Genomic DNA, 14,594 nt, shown 5'->3' with positions numbered 1-14,594 from the left:
CACTTGTGAGAAATTCCTTGCTGCCCTAGATTAAAAATAATATGGTGGGGGGTGAACTGTGTCACCCTTTCGTAATGCCACACATTTCCCAGTATACATACCCGCCACACAGAAAGCAGCTGCACTTGCTGCAAGAAGTCAACAGATGAGCAGAGAAGAGGGGAGGGCTCTGGAGCTGACCAACCAGCTGGTATAGGTTCCTGGGCCGGAAACAGAGGACAGGTGTCACACCAGCAAACCCTGATTAAATAGGGGCTAGACTGCTCAATGGGGAAACTGCCAGCTCCCTGCCATGATGGCGCAGGGGAAGGGAATGAAAGGAAACAGTTCTTTGCTGCCAACTGGGTCACTTCAAACAAAAGCACCCCCAGTCCCAATAAGAACATGCAGACAGTTTCAGTGCAAGGTAGCCGCTTTAGAGCACAGTGCAGAGGGCCCTGCGATGGGACCCAGGAAATCTCACTCTGGTCCCAATCCCATCTCTAGCTCTCGGTCCCAGGAGGACTCCCTTCTCTCTCCTGGCTGCCTTTTCCCTGGCTATAAATCCAACAGAGTGGATGTGAAAATTTCTAAACAACCTTCCGAGTATGTTGTCCTATGAGGAAGAGTCAAAGGAAGATGCAGGTATATAAGCCAAGCACCTGTTTCTCCAAGCACGAGCTTTTTTTAAAAAAATGGCTTTGAGATGTAAGACAGATACCATAAAATTCACTGATTCCAGTGTACAATTAAGTGGGTTCCAGTATATGCACACAGCTGTCCAACCATCATCACAATCTAATTTTAGAAAATTTTCACAACGTCCAAAAGAAATCCTTTACCCATTGGCATTCACAACACATCCCAAAACTCTCCCCAGCCCTAGACAAGCACAAACCTAATACACCTAGTTTGTTTAGTGTTTTTAGCATAATAAGGTGGTGAACTTTTTAGAACAACTGCATCTATTGTGATAATATGGGGTTTTCCCTTATACTAATTATTTGGTGTATTACATTACATGATTGGTTTTCAGATGTTAAACTAACTTTGCATTCCTGAAATAAATTCCACTTGATTATGGCATATAATCCTTTTTATATGTTGCTGGATTTGGTTTGCTAGTATTTTGTTGAGGATTTTTGCATCTATACTCAAGGGAATTTGGTCTATAGTTTTCTTTTCTTTTGATGTTTTTTGTTTTGGTATCAGAATACTACTGACCTCAGAGAATGTTAAGAAGTGTTCTCTCCTAATTTTTGGAAGAGTTTATTAAGTATGGGTATTAATTTCTTTAAAACTCTGGAAGAATTCACCACTGAAGCCATCTAGTCCTGGGCTTTTCTTTGGGGATAATATTTTGATTACTAATTCAATGCCTTTACTTATTATAGGTCTATACAGATTTTCCATTTATTGTGAATTTCCAATTTGTGTCTTCCTAGATATTTGTCCACTTCATCTAAATTTATAATTCATTGGCCTAAAGTTATTCACAGTAGTCCCTTTTATTCTTTTTTTTTTTTGTAATGTTGGTAGTACTGTGCCCTCCTTCACTCCTGCCTATAATAATGAGTCCTCTCTCTTTTGTCTTTGTAAGTCTAGCTGATGGTTTCTCAATGTTATCTTTTTAAAAACCAACTTTTGATCTTCTGAAAATTTTCTCTGTGGTTTTCCTATTCTTTATTTCATTAATTCCACTCTAAACATTATCATTTCTTTCCTTCTAGTTGCTTTACGATTAGTTTGGCCTCCTTTTTCTAGTTTCTTAACATAGAAGGTTAAGTTATTGAATTGTGCTCTTTCTTCTTTTCTAATGCAGGTGTTTAAAGTTATAATTTTTCCCTTAAGCACTACTTTTGCTGCATCCCATAATTTTTAGCATGTTATATTTTCATTTTCATTCATTACAAAGTGTTTTCTAATTGCCCTTGTGATTTCTTCTTTGACCCACTGGTTACTTAGGAGTGTGATATTTAATTTCCACATACTTGTGAACTGCCTAATATCCTTCTGTTATTGATTTGTAATTGCATTCCACTGTGGCTAGGAACATACTTTGTATGAAGAAATATATTCAGGCATGTTTTGTAGCCTAGCAGAGGGTCTAGCCTCAATAATTCCATTTGCACTTGAGAAGAATGTGTATTCTGTTGGTGTCACGTGTTCTACAGATGTCTGTAAAAGATCTAGTTGGTGTATAATGTTGTTCAAGTCTTCTACTTGCTTGTTGAACTCTATATGGCTATTCTAGCTATTATTGAAAGTGGAATATTGAACTCCCCTAATATTATTGTTAAGTTATCAATTTCTCCCTTCTGTTCTGTCCGTTTTGCTTCATGTATTTTCAGGTTCCATTATTAGGTGCATATGTTTATACTTTTGTACCTTCCTGAGATATTGACTGTTTTACCACTGAAATGTTTTTATTTGTATGTCATAAAAACTTTATCTTAAAATCTATTTTGTCTGATATCAGTATAGCCATCCTAACTCTCTGTTCACTGTTGCTTGGTATATTTTTCCATCCTTTTACTTTCAACTTATGTGTCTTTGAGTCCAAAATGTGTCTCTTAAAACCAGCATATATTTCAATCAATTTATCCATTTTTGATCAATTCTTCCATTTTGCCAATCTCTGCCTTTATATTACAGTGTTATTCCAATTGCATTTAATTTAATTATTTATAAGGTAGGATTTATGTCTGATATTTGTTTTCTATGTCTTGTATCACTTTCCTCTATTCCTCCATTACAACCTTCTTTGTATTAAATAGATAGCTATTGCCTTATGTACTATTTTAATACCTTTATTGTTTCTTTGCTATATATTTGTAGTTATTTTCTTAGTGGCTGACCTCAGGATTACAATTAGCATCTTAAAGCAATCTAGTTCAGATTAATTTTAACTTAACTTAGAAAACATACAGAAATGCTGCTCCAATACCATTGTTTCCTGCCCCGTTCCTTTGTGCTATGTTGTCATACATATTGTATCTTTATATATCATAAGCTCATCAACAGTTTTATAACTTTTGCATTATGCAGTTGTCATTTAAATCAGATAGAGAAGAGTAACTAAAAAAGACAGTTAAACTGTCTTTTATATCAATCTATGTAGTTACATTTACTGGTGCTCTTAATATTCTGGGCAGATTTTAGTTGTCATCCATCATTCTTTCACTTCATTCTGAAGGACTCCCATTAGTATTTCTTATAGGACAGGTCTGCTACTGACAAGCTCTTTTTGTTTTGCTTATCTGAGAACATCTGAATTTCTCCCTTGTCTTTAAAGATACTTTTGATGAATACAGAATTCTTGGTTGACACCTTTTTTCTTTCAGTTTCAGCACTTTGAATATGTCAGCCCACTGCCTCTGGTCTCCATGGTTTCTGATGAGAAGTCAGCTCCTAATCTTATTGAGGATCCCATTCACCTAACGAGTTGTTTTACTGTTTTACTTCTTTCAAGATTCTCTGTCTCTGGTTTTCATCAGTTTGACTATAATGTACCTAGGTATGGATTGCCTTAAGTTTATCGTACTTGGAGTTTTTTGAACTTCCTGGATCTGGAGAGTAGAGTTGTTCATCAAATTGGAGAAGTTTTTGGTCATTATATCTTCAAATATTCTCTCTGCTCGTTTCTCTCTTTTGCCTCCTTCTAGGACTCCCATTATGCATATGTTAATACTTGGTTGTGTCCCAGTTTCTGGGGCTCTGTTCATTTTTCTTAACTTTTTCCTTTCTTTTGCTCAGACTGGATATTCTCAATTGACTTATCTTCATGTTCTGTGGTTCTTTTTTCTGCTAGCTCAAACCTGCTGTAGAGCCTCTCTAGTGAATTCTTCATGTCAGTTATTTTACTTTCAACTCCAGAATATCTATCTGGTGCTTCTTTATAATTTTTTATCTCCTTATATTGTGTCTTTGGTGAGACACTGTTCTCATGCTTTCCCTTAAATTTTCAGACATGGTTTCCTTTAGATCTTTCCAATTATATTAGCTGATTTAAATTTTTTGTCTAAATTCCAACACAGCCCCATCAGGGACAATTACTACTGACTGCTTTTTTTTCCTGTATATGAACCACACACATCTGTTTCTTCGAATGTGTGATCAGTTTTTGTTGAAAATTGGACATTTTGACAACATAATTTGGTACTTCTGGATATCAGATTCTGACCCCCCCCAAGCTTTGTTGCTATTGTCATTTTGTCATTGTTGTTGCTGCAGTTTGTTTGTTTAGTATCTTTCTTAGACTAATTCTGTAATGTATTCCCTGTAGTGTGTGGCCACTGAAGTCTCTGCTTGATTAGCTTAGAGACAACTAGTGAGTGTTCAAAGATCTTAAATGTCTTGAACCATTAAGTCTCCCACCTTTTGCTGAGGCGCTCTTGTGCATATTGGGATATTCCTTTAACACTTAGCAAAGCAGTTTACAACTCTGCCTTAATTTTAGGCACAGGAGAGAAATTGAGGCCCTCTTGGGTCTTTTCTAGGCACATGCAAAGCCCTGAGTATGCACATGGCTTTTCTGGACCCCCAGGAATATGTCAGAGATTTCCAAAGCCCCTAGGGATACCTCATTCCCCATTTCTTCCTTTTGCTTTTCTGGCGAGGCTCTTGCTTCTCCTGACTAATATTGCAGCCTCAGGAAGCTGTGATGCTAAACACCCTGGGGATAGAATTTTTCCCACTGAGCTAGTGCTAAAGCAGGTGTAGTAATGAGAATCCTGTGAATGGGGTTTTTCTAGGTTACCTTGAGGCAGGTTAAATAGTGATAAGGACTCTGGGTATATGAGTTTTTGAGGAGCTACAAACCCAGTCTTTTCCCCTCAAGTGCTGAAAGGCTGCTAGTTTCCATGACAACCGTGTTTATGAAGCTGTTGGTTTTTCCAGGCTACCTCAAAGCTCTGGAGAGGAGATGAGAGGCAGGATAAGTTAAAATGCCACAAACCCTGCTGCTAAAGAGATTCAACATGTTTTCATCAATAAACACTCTTCAGATTGTTGCAAGCTTTTTGTCTAATTTTTAGAGTTCTGAAAAATTTATTGTGACCATTTTTGCCAGTGTCCTTTTTCTTTTATGGAAGAGGTGATTTTCTGAGATCTTTAGTCCAACATTCCCTCCAAGTACAATCTTAAAGAAATCTTGCCACAGTATGGCTGGGAATTTGCCTACAATGGAACACACTCCCGAGGAAGCGGAAGTTGGAAGAAGCACTGGGGTAAAGTCTTTTAAGGATAAACAAACAGTTGCCAATTGCTGCCTCTAAGGTGGAGAACTGGGAACTGGACATGGGAGGAGAGAGAAGGTTTACCTTTTCTACCTTTTGAATTTTGTACCATGTTCATGTGTTACCTACCCAAAAAGCATTTTTCATATACTCATAAAAGAAGAAGGACGCAGTAGGGACTTTAGGCTTTCCCTAAAGATCCTACGTGAAATATTACACCCTGTCTGTTACTGAGAAACACTCCATTCACTTCAAGAGTCTTGCTCATTACCAGGGCCATTAACTACCAAGGTAGTGAAACAGGGAGCTTTGACTTAGGAATTCTTCCTCCTCAGTTTATTCTTTTTCCCTATGGACAGTTGTATCCCCATGGTCTAGCTCCTTTTTTCCCACAAATCCCCACTTTGTAATGTGATAGAGCATATATCATACCCTAAACTTCTTCGTCATAGCTCTTCTCACAATTGTAATTAAATTATTTAAGTGGGTAGTCAGAAGTGTAATGTATGCTCCAAGAGGGCAGAGCCCATAGCAGCCTTATTCACCATTATCTCCGCAATTTCCAGGATGGTGCCTGACACATAGTCAATCCTTGCTGAATGAAACAGAATTGGCTTCACATGATGCAAGCCTTCAGCACTTGATGCAACCCCGATAGAGCATCATGAGGGCCGTCCATCCCACTAGGAAAAAAAAGGAAATCAGCCTCAAGATTTTCAGGGAACTCCCCTGGAAAAACATGTATCTTCCAGATCCTCACAAGCTTTTAGGGAATTTCTGTAGTAAAGTAACTGATTAGAGAAACAGATGCCAGGTTAAACCAAAGTTTTTGGCCATGCTTTAAAAAATGAGGCTATAAAAGTGAAGCTGAAAAGTAATTTTCCTTCATCACTCTTAACGCCAATTGAAAAACTTTCTTAACAAGCAGGTCAAGTCATAATCTTCCCTATCCCACCCTAACACCATCCGCCATCACTTAAAAAAAGCAGCTTCTTAGAAATGGTCACACTGAAAGTCTGGCTTGGTTCACTTTTCCACCCTGTTCCCCACAGGACTTCCCAGTCCAGCTACTTTGGAATCTGGTCTTCTTAATACCTTCAACGAACATGTCAGTATCGTCTCCACCAAATTCCATTTGACACTGCTTCACATCTACGAACAGCAGTACCATACGACATACTCATTACATTGATCTGAGTAACACCACGTGCTCCAAGGCACTGATTAATATCACTGGGATAATGACAGGATGTCTGCTGACTGAGAATGTATATTACATCACCACCTCCTCCCTGCACAGCATGGCACTACACCCACCCCAAAGGGATTAAAAGCTTCAGTTTCCCTCACTATAGAACTATTTAGGACAGAACTGAAGGGCATCAGGTTGACACCTGTCAAGATGCACTCCTTGAGAGGGTGATCAGATAAGCGAGCACAATTCAAGTCTACTCATGCTGGACCTATCAGTTGGATTTTTCCTTTGCCCAGTCTCCCAAAGTAAAGATGAATTGACTCTAAAGTTGATGACAGAATCAGTTTAGGTTGCTTAACTATCTCAGCAAAACATTTGGTAACCCAGAAAACAGAATGGTAACACCAGGAGGAACCCTGAAGCTCACTGACCAAACTTCTGATTGTACAAATGGGAAAACTCAGGCTGATGAAACCAAGAACTTTCTCAGTATCATACAGCTAGCTAGTGGCAGACTTGGAACTAGCACCAAGGTTCTGTGTGCCAAGCTAATGATGGCTCCACTAAGTATATTCAATATCAAATTTGCCTCCAAGATGGAATTAACCCATCCTTCCAGAAAAGCAATTACTTATCAAATAGGGGTCCCAGGTATCAAAGCAAGAGCTGAACTGGCACCCCAAAAGGTCACCTTAATGCAAACATCTAAAACTTTTGTCTTTGAAAGAACAGAATGTGGGAAGGGGGGGTGGTAGAAAAGGGTAAAGGGGGTCAAATATACGGTGATGGAAAGAGAACTGATTCTGGGTGGTGAACACACAATGTGATATATAGAGATGATGTATTACATAGAATTGTACACTTGAAACCTATGTGGTTTGTTGACCATTATCACCCCAATAAATTTTAATAGTAATAACAAAGAACAGAATGTAAGAAAGTGACATTTTTGTAAAAATGGAAGATAGATTATAAAAGTTATACCAATTCTATCATTTCTACTTTATCAATTTTATGTACATTTTTAGTATAGAATGCGTATTTTGTATTCTTTTAACAGTTTTCATTAGTCCAAGGTCGCCTATGTGTGGTTGTGTGTGTGAATGTGTGGCCTTAGTGATAGAATTTTTTTCTAATACCTGTTTAATACTGAGGGTGCCAAAAAAAAAAAAAGGTATACACATGACTTGTATTCATCTTTTGCTATTGGTATATATTGAATATTACAATTTAATACAGTTTTCCTTTCTTAAAATGTGTATACATTTTTTTGGCACCCTCTGTATATACAAACATACATATATACACATAAAGTATGTTATCCTTGGTTTTTGACAGGCTTTTTTTTTTTTTTGTTTAATTAAATACTGTCCTGTACACTAAAATAAGGTGAAAATTTATGTAGCCCTAAAGTAAGGAGCTGTAATTGGGTTATTCCTTTCCCAAATGATTAAAATAAAATATACAATGCAAAAAACAAAAAGTCATGGAATGTTAGAGCTGAAAGTGAGGTCCCCTAACGACCCCCACCTTTGGAAAGCTGCAGACCTAGGGCCCAGTGAAATGATTTCCCAAGGTCACAGATCCCATTAGGAGCAGAACTATCACCATACCCAGGTATCTAGATGTCACGTCTAGGGCTTTTTCCCATTATATCATCATTCTGCCTGTCATATGCAGTGTCCAGTGGTACTTCCCAGAGAAATTTCTATCTGGAGACTGTCACCTTCCATTTTCCTAGTCCATGAGAGTCCAAGACTCATAGACTGATAGAGCTAGATCACTACCTCAGGAGTTTCAATCTGATTGAATCTAGGCTGTGAATGTATTTTGTTTAGCGAGCACATTTGTTTGAAAAAGGAAAGCGAAGATCTTTTGAATGGGGTGGTGCTGCTGTACTTTACCCCAGTCACTCCAGTTCTTTTATCCCACTTCCAACAGCTTCATACTTTTCTCCTTGGAGCCTGACAGCATTTGAGCCCGTCATTCCTGAATCCAGAGTAGGCATAATTAAGAGCACACCAAAACTAGTTGATGGAAAATGTGAAATATGACATTATGTTCTCCCAATAGCTATATTTACTGCCTTACCAATGAAAACCCATTTAGGTTTTTTTAGGTTAGCTAGTTATTATGTCAGAGCTCTGCAAACTACGACCACTGGGACAAACCCAGCCCGCCACCTATTTTTGTATGACCCCCCTCCCCTAGTTGATCTGAGAATGGTTTTTATATAAACAGTTGAAAAATTCAAAGGAAGAATACTATTTTGTGACATGTGAAAATTATGTGAAATTAACATTTCAGTGTTAATAAAGTTTTATCAGAACATAGCCACTCTCATTTTATATACTGTGTTTCCCTGAAAATAAGACCTAACCGGCCAATTAGCCCTAGCATAATTTTTCAGGATGCTCATAATATGAAATAAGCCCTACTGTGTCTTTTGGAGCAAAAATTAATATAATACCAGGTCTTATTTTTGGGGAAATATGGTAGGGCTTATTTTATATTAAGAGCATCTGAAAAATCATGCCAGGGCTTATTTTCCGGTTAGGTCTTATTTTCGGGGAAACACGGTATGTATTACTTATGGCTGCTTTCTTGTCACAGTGGCAGTTGAGTAATTGCCACAGTGACTGCATGGCATTCAAAAGCCTAAAATATGGCCCTTTACAGAAGAGCTCTGCAGAAGACATCTGAGCTACATCAAAGAAAATGTAAAGCTATCATTTCACTGCTGAAAAGTCACAAATGTTTCTGTGGAATTGCTAACACCTTACACAGCACTCTCAGAGGAATCTTCCTAAAAGACAGCTCAAACTATGCCTCTCTCCCACCAAAAATGTTTTTAATACTCCCTGTATATACAGTCTGAAGTGCTTAACAGGTCCTACATGGTCAACCCCTCAACTTTCCATTCCAACCTCATCTCCCAAACCTCCATTCCTGCACCCCATATTCCAGATGACTTGAATTATTGCTGTCCCTTTACATTGTGTCGTTCCTACTACAATAAATGTCCTGCCCTGAAACAGTGCAATGTGGTATTAAAAAAAAAAAAAAAAAACAGGGCCTTTAGAGTCAGTTCTGGGTTCTAATTCAGACTTGTGCCCTTGTTAGTTGAGAAAGTTACTGAAGGCCTCTAAACTGCACTTTTGTCATCTACAAAATGAGAATAATAACCTTTACATCTTAAGGCTGTTCCAAGGTTTTACTGCCTGGCACACGGGAACAGCTAAACAAGTGGTAAGTGTTATTAATTCTGCCCAATTCCAATGCCCCTTCTTCTTTTGCTTTTCCTTGTCCTCCCACCAGGAAATGAGTTCTCCCTCCAATGTCACACACCGTGGTATCCACTTGTCCTGCTCGTATAGCTCTGTCCTTACCTAGCATTACCTTATATTACTGGCAATCCCAACCTAGATCATGTCTGGGAACTCCTTGACGGCAGGATCTATCTGTGACTCACTCAGTCACATGTGTGACAGCCCTGAGCCCGATGACTTGAATACAGTACGTACACAAGTATTTACTGAATGAATGGCATGCGTTCATTGAACCATATGTAACACTCATTAGGTGTATCACGTGGTATGGGGCTGGAAGCAGGAGCCACACAGCTTGCGCTGAACAATACCTAGTCTGAGTGCTTAGTAAATACTCAAAGCACACCAGGGACCAACACTGCCACCCTGAAAACAAAGAACAATCAGAAAGACGGGCAGTACGTTCAGATTTTGGAGTGCCGGTGTTTTTATTTTTTTATCATCATCATCTTGTACTCCAACAATTATAAATAAATGACATTTAATGGGGGGAGTCAACCCCTTCCCCAAAGGAGACATGCTGATTTTCATTCATAACATCAATTTCTTCTGAGCACAGATCGACCATGTTTACCTGAAAATAAGGCTGGGTCTTTTACCGTATTTCCCCGAAAATAAGACCAGATCTGATCCAAAAGACGCATTAGGGCTTATTTTCAGGGGATGTCTTATTTTTTTCATGTACAACAATCTACATTTATTCAAATACAGTCATGTCATCTTCTTCTGGAACATCGTCATAATGTACTAAATGCGTCCATCTGGCTGACGATCTTAATTGGGGCTTATTTTCGGGGAAACATGGTAAGTAAACCTAAATATTCAAACAGGACCTACATTCAAGAAATTAAGTATCACACACAGTTGTGACTAACACCTCACCTAGAGCTCTGTACGAAACTGGACACAAGGAGGAGAAATGTAAGGACTGAGTCCCAGCGAGGCTAAAACTGTCACAAAAACTGCAGCAGGGTTGCAGCACGATACACATTTCATTAGTTCCTAGAAGCACTAGCTGTTTGATTCAACGGTCAATTTAATAAGTCAAAGAGGTGTCAATCATTCTTCCTGATTTTTAATGCCAGACTCCAAATGCCAAAATGAATCCACAAACATGAATACAAAATGAATTGCTGAGACATGCCAATGGAGGGAGTGACATTTCCCAACAAGGTGACAGCAGAAAATGTTTCCAACTCCGTCTGCTTATGCATTTCCCGTCAGAAACCTACTGACAAGTACACATTCACCAGTAGATATATTATTAACCTGAAGACAGATTACCAACTACTTACAATATTGAGCGGTTTTCATTTACAAAGCACTTACATAATCCATTCACTCCTTTATGCCTCACAACAACCCTGTGAGGTGGGTAGAATTACCCCCATTTGACAGATGAAGTGAGCGATCTGAGCCATCTTATCCCAAGATGGTGATGCCCAGATTGTAACCCAGGTCTCAGAAAACCAATTCCCAGTGTTCTCTTCTTTTTCCTCCCCACAAAGTAAGAGCCTACTTTCTTTTCCTCCCACCCCACTTACCCTCAAGAAGCCGCCCAGCTAGCACAGTGTGAGGAAGCAGAGTGGGAGTATAAACATTTCTGTGGTCAAGACACTAGGACACATCCCGCCTCTGCCTCTTGCTAATCACGGCTTTAGAACCATGCAACTTAAACGAAAGAAATGGAGTATGGGTTAGCTGCTGGGTCTTATTTCCTACCTGTCCTATTTTTGGCTTTCTGTGTAGACTCAGAAACCAAAAAGCACCATAAATATCAAGAAGCCCTCTGGGCCGAAATACCTCTTGGATCTTTTGCTCATATTCAAAGGTCCGGGCCTGCATAATTGTTCTGTCTCAGAAGAGGAGGAAAGAATACAAACCTTGACTTGCCCCAGCTAACAAAACTTTTGCCCTCCCTCCAATGTTTTATTGAACTGTTTGTTTTTCCTTACGAATCTTAATCTCTCTGATGTGCCTTAGCGGGCCATTATTTTGCACAAACACTTTCAGCTTACCATAGACTTCACAAGCTCCCTTCCGGAGCTTATGAGGGGCATCATTTGACTGTGGACACTGCACCAAGCAGTTTACTGTAATAAGTAAATAAATGAAAAAAAAACCTGAACATGCCCCTTTTCCTTTTGGTGAACCCTCAGCTTTCTAACTACTTCTGTGGCACAATCGTCCAGGCTTTACCCTCTCGGTGAACTCCAGTGGGTGGTGACACACCCCAAAGCCTGGCCTATAAGTCCCCAAGGATGAGCATTTCGAATACCCCATCTTGAACGTGCTGCCAAGAGTTTACTCTTGCTCAAAGCCACAACAGGAGAAACCATTAAATGATCAAATTCAATCCAATGACTGGCAGGAACGTGGATCATTTATATATTGTGACCAAGAAGACAGACAGCACGTGCCAGGAAAGCAGACTCTGGGGGCAAATCAGAGCCCACCAGGGGCGGCCAGTAGCAGTTACCACTGCCCTGCTGCCCCAAGCCTTTCTCCCTGCTCTCGGGTGCCTGCGTCTGCCTTAAGAAGGGCCCCACACTTGACCTAGACACACTATTGTGAGGATAAATCCACTCAGAACAAAGTTTGAGGGGCATATTTGCCAGCGAGCCTGACTTTATTTTTCACAATCATCTTGCAGCCAAGAAAAGAAAAAAAAAATTAATGATCACTCCACCCAATTACTATGGTCCATTCTTCTGGGTATATACTTTGGCACAAGGGGTTGGTTTGCCTGCACTCTTGTTGAGGATGTTTATTATTCTTTCTCTCACTCCAAGCCTTCTGCCAACTAGCAGAAATAAAAACTCCACACACAGTAGGGAAGGAGGGGGGAGTCCCACAGCTGTCAGCTGTGACCATTGGGAAAGCCAAGCTAGGTGAGGTTCCCTCAGTCCCGTGGCTCCCAACTCTAGCCCTGCAATTTGCTCCCTGGGGGCTGGGCTCCTTGTGCCAGGGACCAGGCAGGGCTTTGTTTCACCCTCAAGCAGAATTCAGTGGCACGTGAGGCCATCCAGTAATTCTGAGCTTAGAGACTGACCTTAACCAAAACCATAGCTCAGTAACTTAAAGAAAAAAAAAATCCCTGGGGCAAAGGTGCTTTTCTCAGAAAATAACTTGTCACGAGAAACATTTTACTGCCCCCACACTTATCTGTAGCCACCAGAGGCCAGGACAAAACCATTTCTCAAGATGGTGGCCTTAACTCACAATTCTTTAGGAGGTGCTGGGGCAGTTCCTCAGTCAGCTTCGATGGGCGCTTGCCACAGACATGGGTGCTAAACACGTCTGACAGTACAGGCAGATTGTCCCTTTGGAACAATGTGCCAAGGAAGGATAGTTGCAGAGCAGGAGGGTCCCTGACACAGCTACAGATCCTGTCTTACAAGGTCAAGGCACTAAAAGGAAAGGCCCAAAGTTCTAAACTCCCTCCCCGCTGGCACAGATCAGGGAAACACCTCATGGAAGCCTTCCACTTACTTCTCATTGCACTGATAAGCGCGTTGCCGTCTTTGATCACGTCTTTGATGAACTTATTGGTCCTCTCCAGCTCCTGCTCATAACACTTGAGCCTCTCTCGGAAATTGGGGCTGTCCAGGTAGCAATCGCTGAACTCCAGTGGGGGATGCCCCATGGTTCTGATGGCGGGGATTGGAAGGAGAAAGGAAAGACACAAAGACAAGAGCATCAGTTGGGAGAGTAGATGGGATGGACTGAGCGCACGACCAGCTTAGGAAGCTCGCACACTCCTTCCCTTTGGAGGACAGGTACCTGTTCTGATGAGATTCCAGGGGAGAGCTGGCTGGTCTGTACCGGAAACCGGCGGCCTGGCGATGGCTTCAGGTGTCTGGGAGAGCTAACTAACGCAGACGGATCCTAGCAGGGTACTGCCTAGCAAGCAGCATGCCCCCTAGGCATCGCCTCCCCAGACGGACAGCAGAAACCGCAGCCCGGCTCGCCTCTGGAGACCAGCCGGATCCTTCCAGAGCAATTGCAAACGTGACACTTCGGCCCGCCCAGGGTGTAGGCGGGGGTGAGCGCTGGGGATGGGAGCCGCCTCTCCGCGCTCCTCACTCCCGGCTCCGGAGCCAGCAGATTTCCTTTGCCGAACTCCGCGGGCAACCCTGACTGCACGGTCCCCTCCCCCTTCTTAAAGCCAGCGCCTCTGCCCCGCCCCAGCCAAGCCCTGGTACCGAGCCCGAGCCTTCGGGCTCCTTCAAGTGTCTGCCTTGCACCCTAGGGTTTTGTTACCAGAGTTCTCCGGCTCCCAAGACTTCTTCCTGGTCCCAGGGGCCGCCTGCTGTCCTGTTAGGCGACGGAAGGGTTAAGCCGAGGCGGCAAGGAAACGTAGCCTTGCTCCATAGACACCCGAGCGGGAAGAGGAGGGCGAGATCGCGACCGCGCACAATAGCCGCGGTGGCCCGGCGCTTCCCTACGGAAACTGGGGAGCAGTCAGCGCCCTAGGACTCCAGCTGGAAAGCATGGCGGCCTGGGAGATGTAGTCTTTCCGTTTCACGCCCCGTGACTCCTCCCTGCGATCTCCCGACCACCCCGCCAGGGCGGCTGCACTGCCAGAAATGCATTCCCTGCCTGCCCCAGGCTCCCTGGCCGGGCCCAGCCTCGAGGGGCAGGTGCGTCCGCGCTGGCGTCTACCTGGCAAGTTTTGGAAACTGGAGGCAGAGCCTGGGACGAGATTGTGGGAGGCCATCTCTCACTTCCCATTACTTGGTTGCATTGTTTATTTTTCCTTCCAGCCTCCCTTTGACCGACCAACTTCTCTTCCTCTCCCCTTTCCCATTTCTCCAGTCCCATGGGCCTTCCGTCTGCAGGGGTGACTCCTAC

General features: G+C 41.9%; 1 protein-coding gene across 5 annotated transcripts in view; it reads right to left on the bottom strand.

Annotated features, from left to right (window-relative positions):
* OPHN1 (oligophrenin 1) overlaps positions 1–14,253 on the bottom strand; it is a 301,975-nt gene extending 287,722 nt beyond the window's left edge. For 4 of the 5 annotated variants that reach the window (XM_033108306.1, XM_033108316.1, XM_033108323.1 and 1 more), the window contains exons 1-2: positions 13,524–14,253; positions 13,233–13,390 (exon numbers count right to left, since the gene is read on the bottom strand). In XM_033108306.1, the coding sequence (XP_032964197.1) occupies positions 13,233–13,386 (154 nt within the window). In that variant the 5' untranslated portion in view covers positions 13,387–13,390; positions 13,524–14,253. The remainder of the gene's footprint in view (positions 1–13,232; positions 13,391–13,523) is intronic. The other variant, XM_033108331.1, reaches the window with a different exon arrangement.
* Between the last annotated feature and the right edge of the window lie 341 nt (positions 14,254–14,594).

The sequence above is a fragment of the Rhinolophus ferrumequinum genome, chromosome X, assembly GCF_004115265.2.
Source record: "Rhinolophus ferrumequinum isolate MPI-CBG mRhiFer1 chromosome X, mRhiFer1_v1.p, whole genome shotgun sequence".
NCBI classification, from domain to species: domain Eukaryota; kingdom Metazoa; phylum Chordata; class Mammalia; order Chiroptera; family Rhinolophidae; genus Rhinolophus; species Rhinolophus ferrumequinum.
This window is presented reverse-complemented; position numbering and strand designations above follow the sequence as displayed.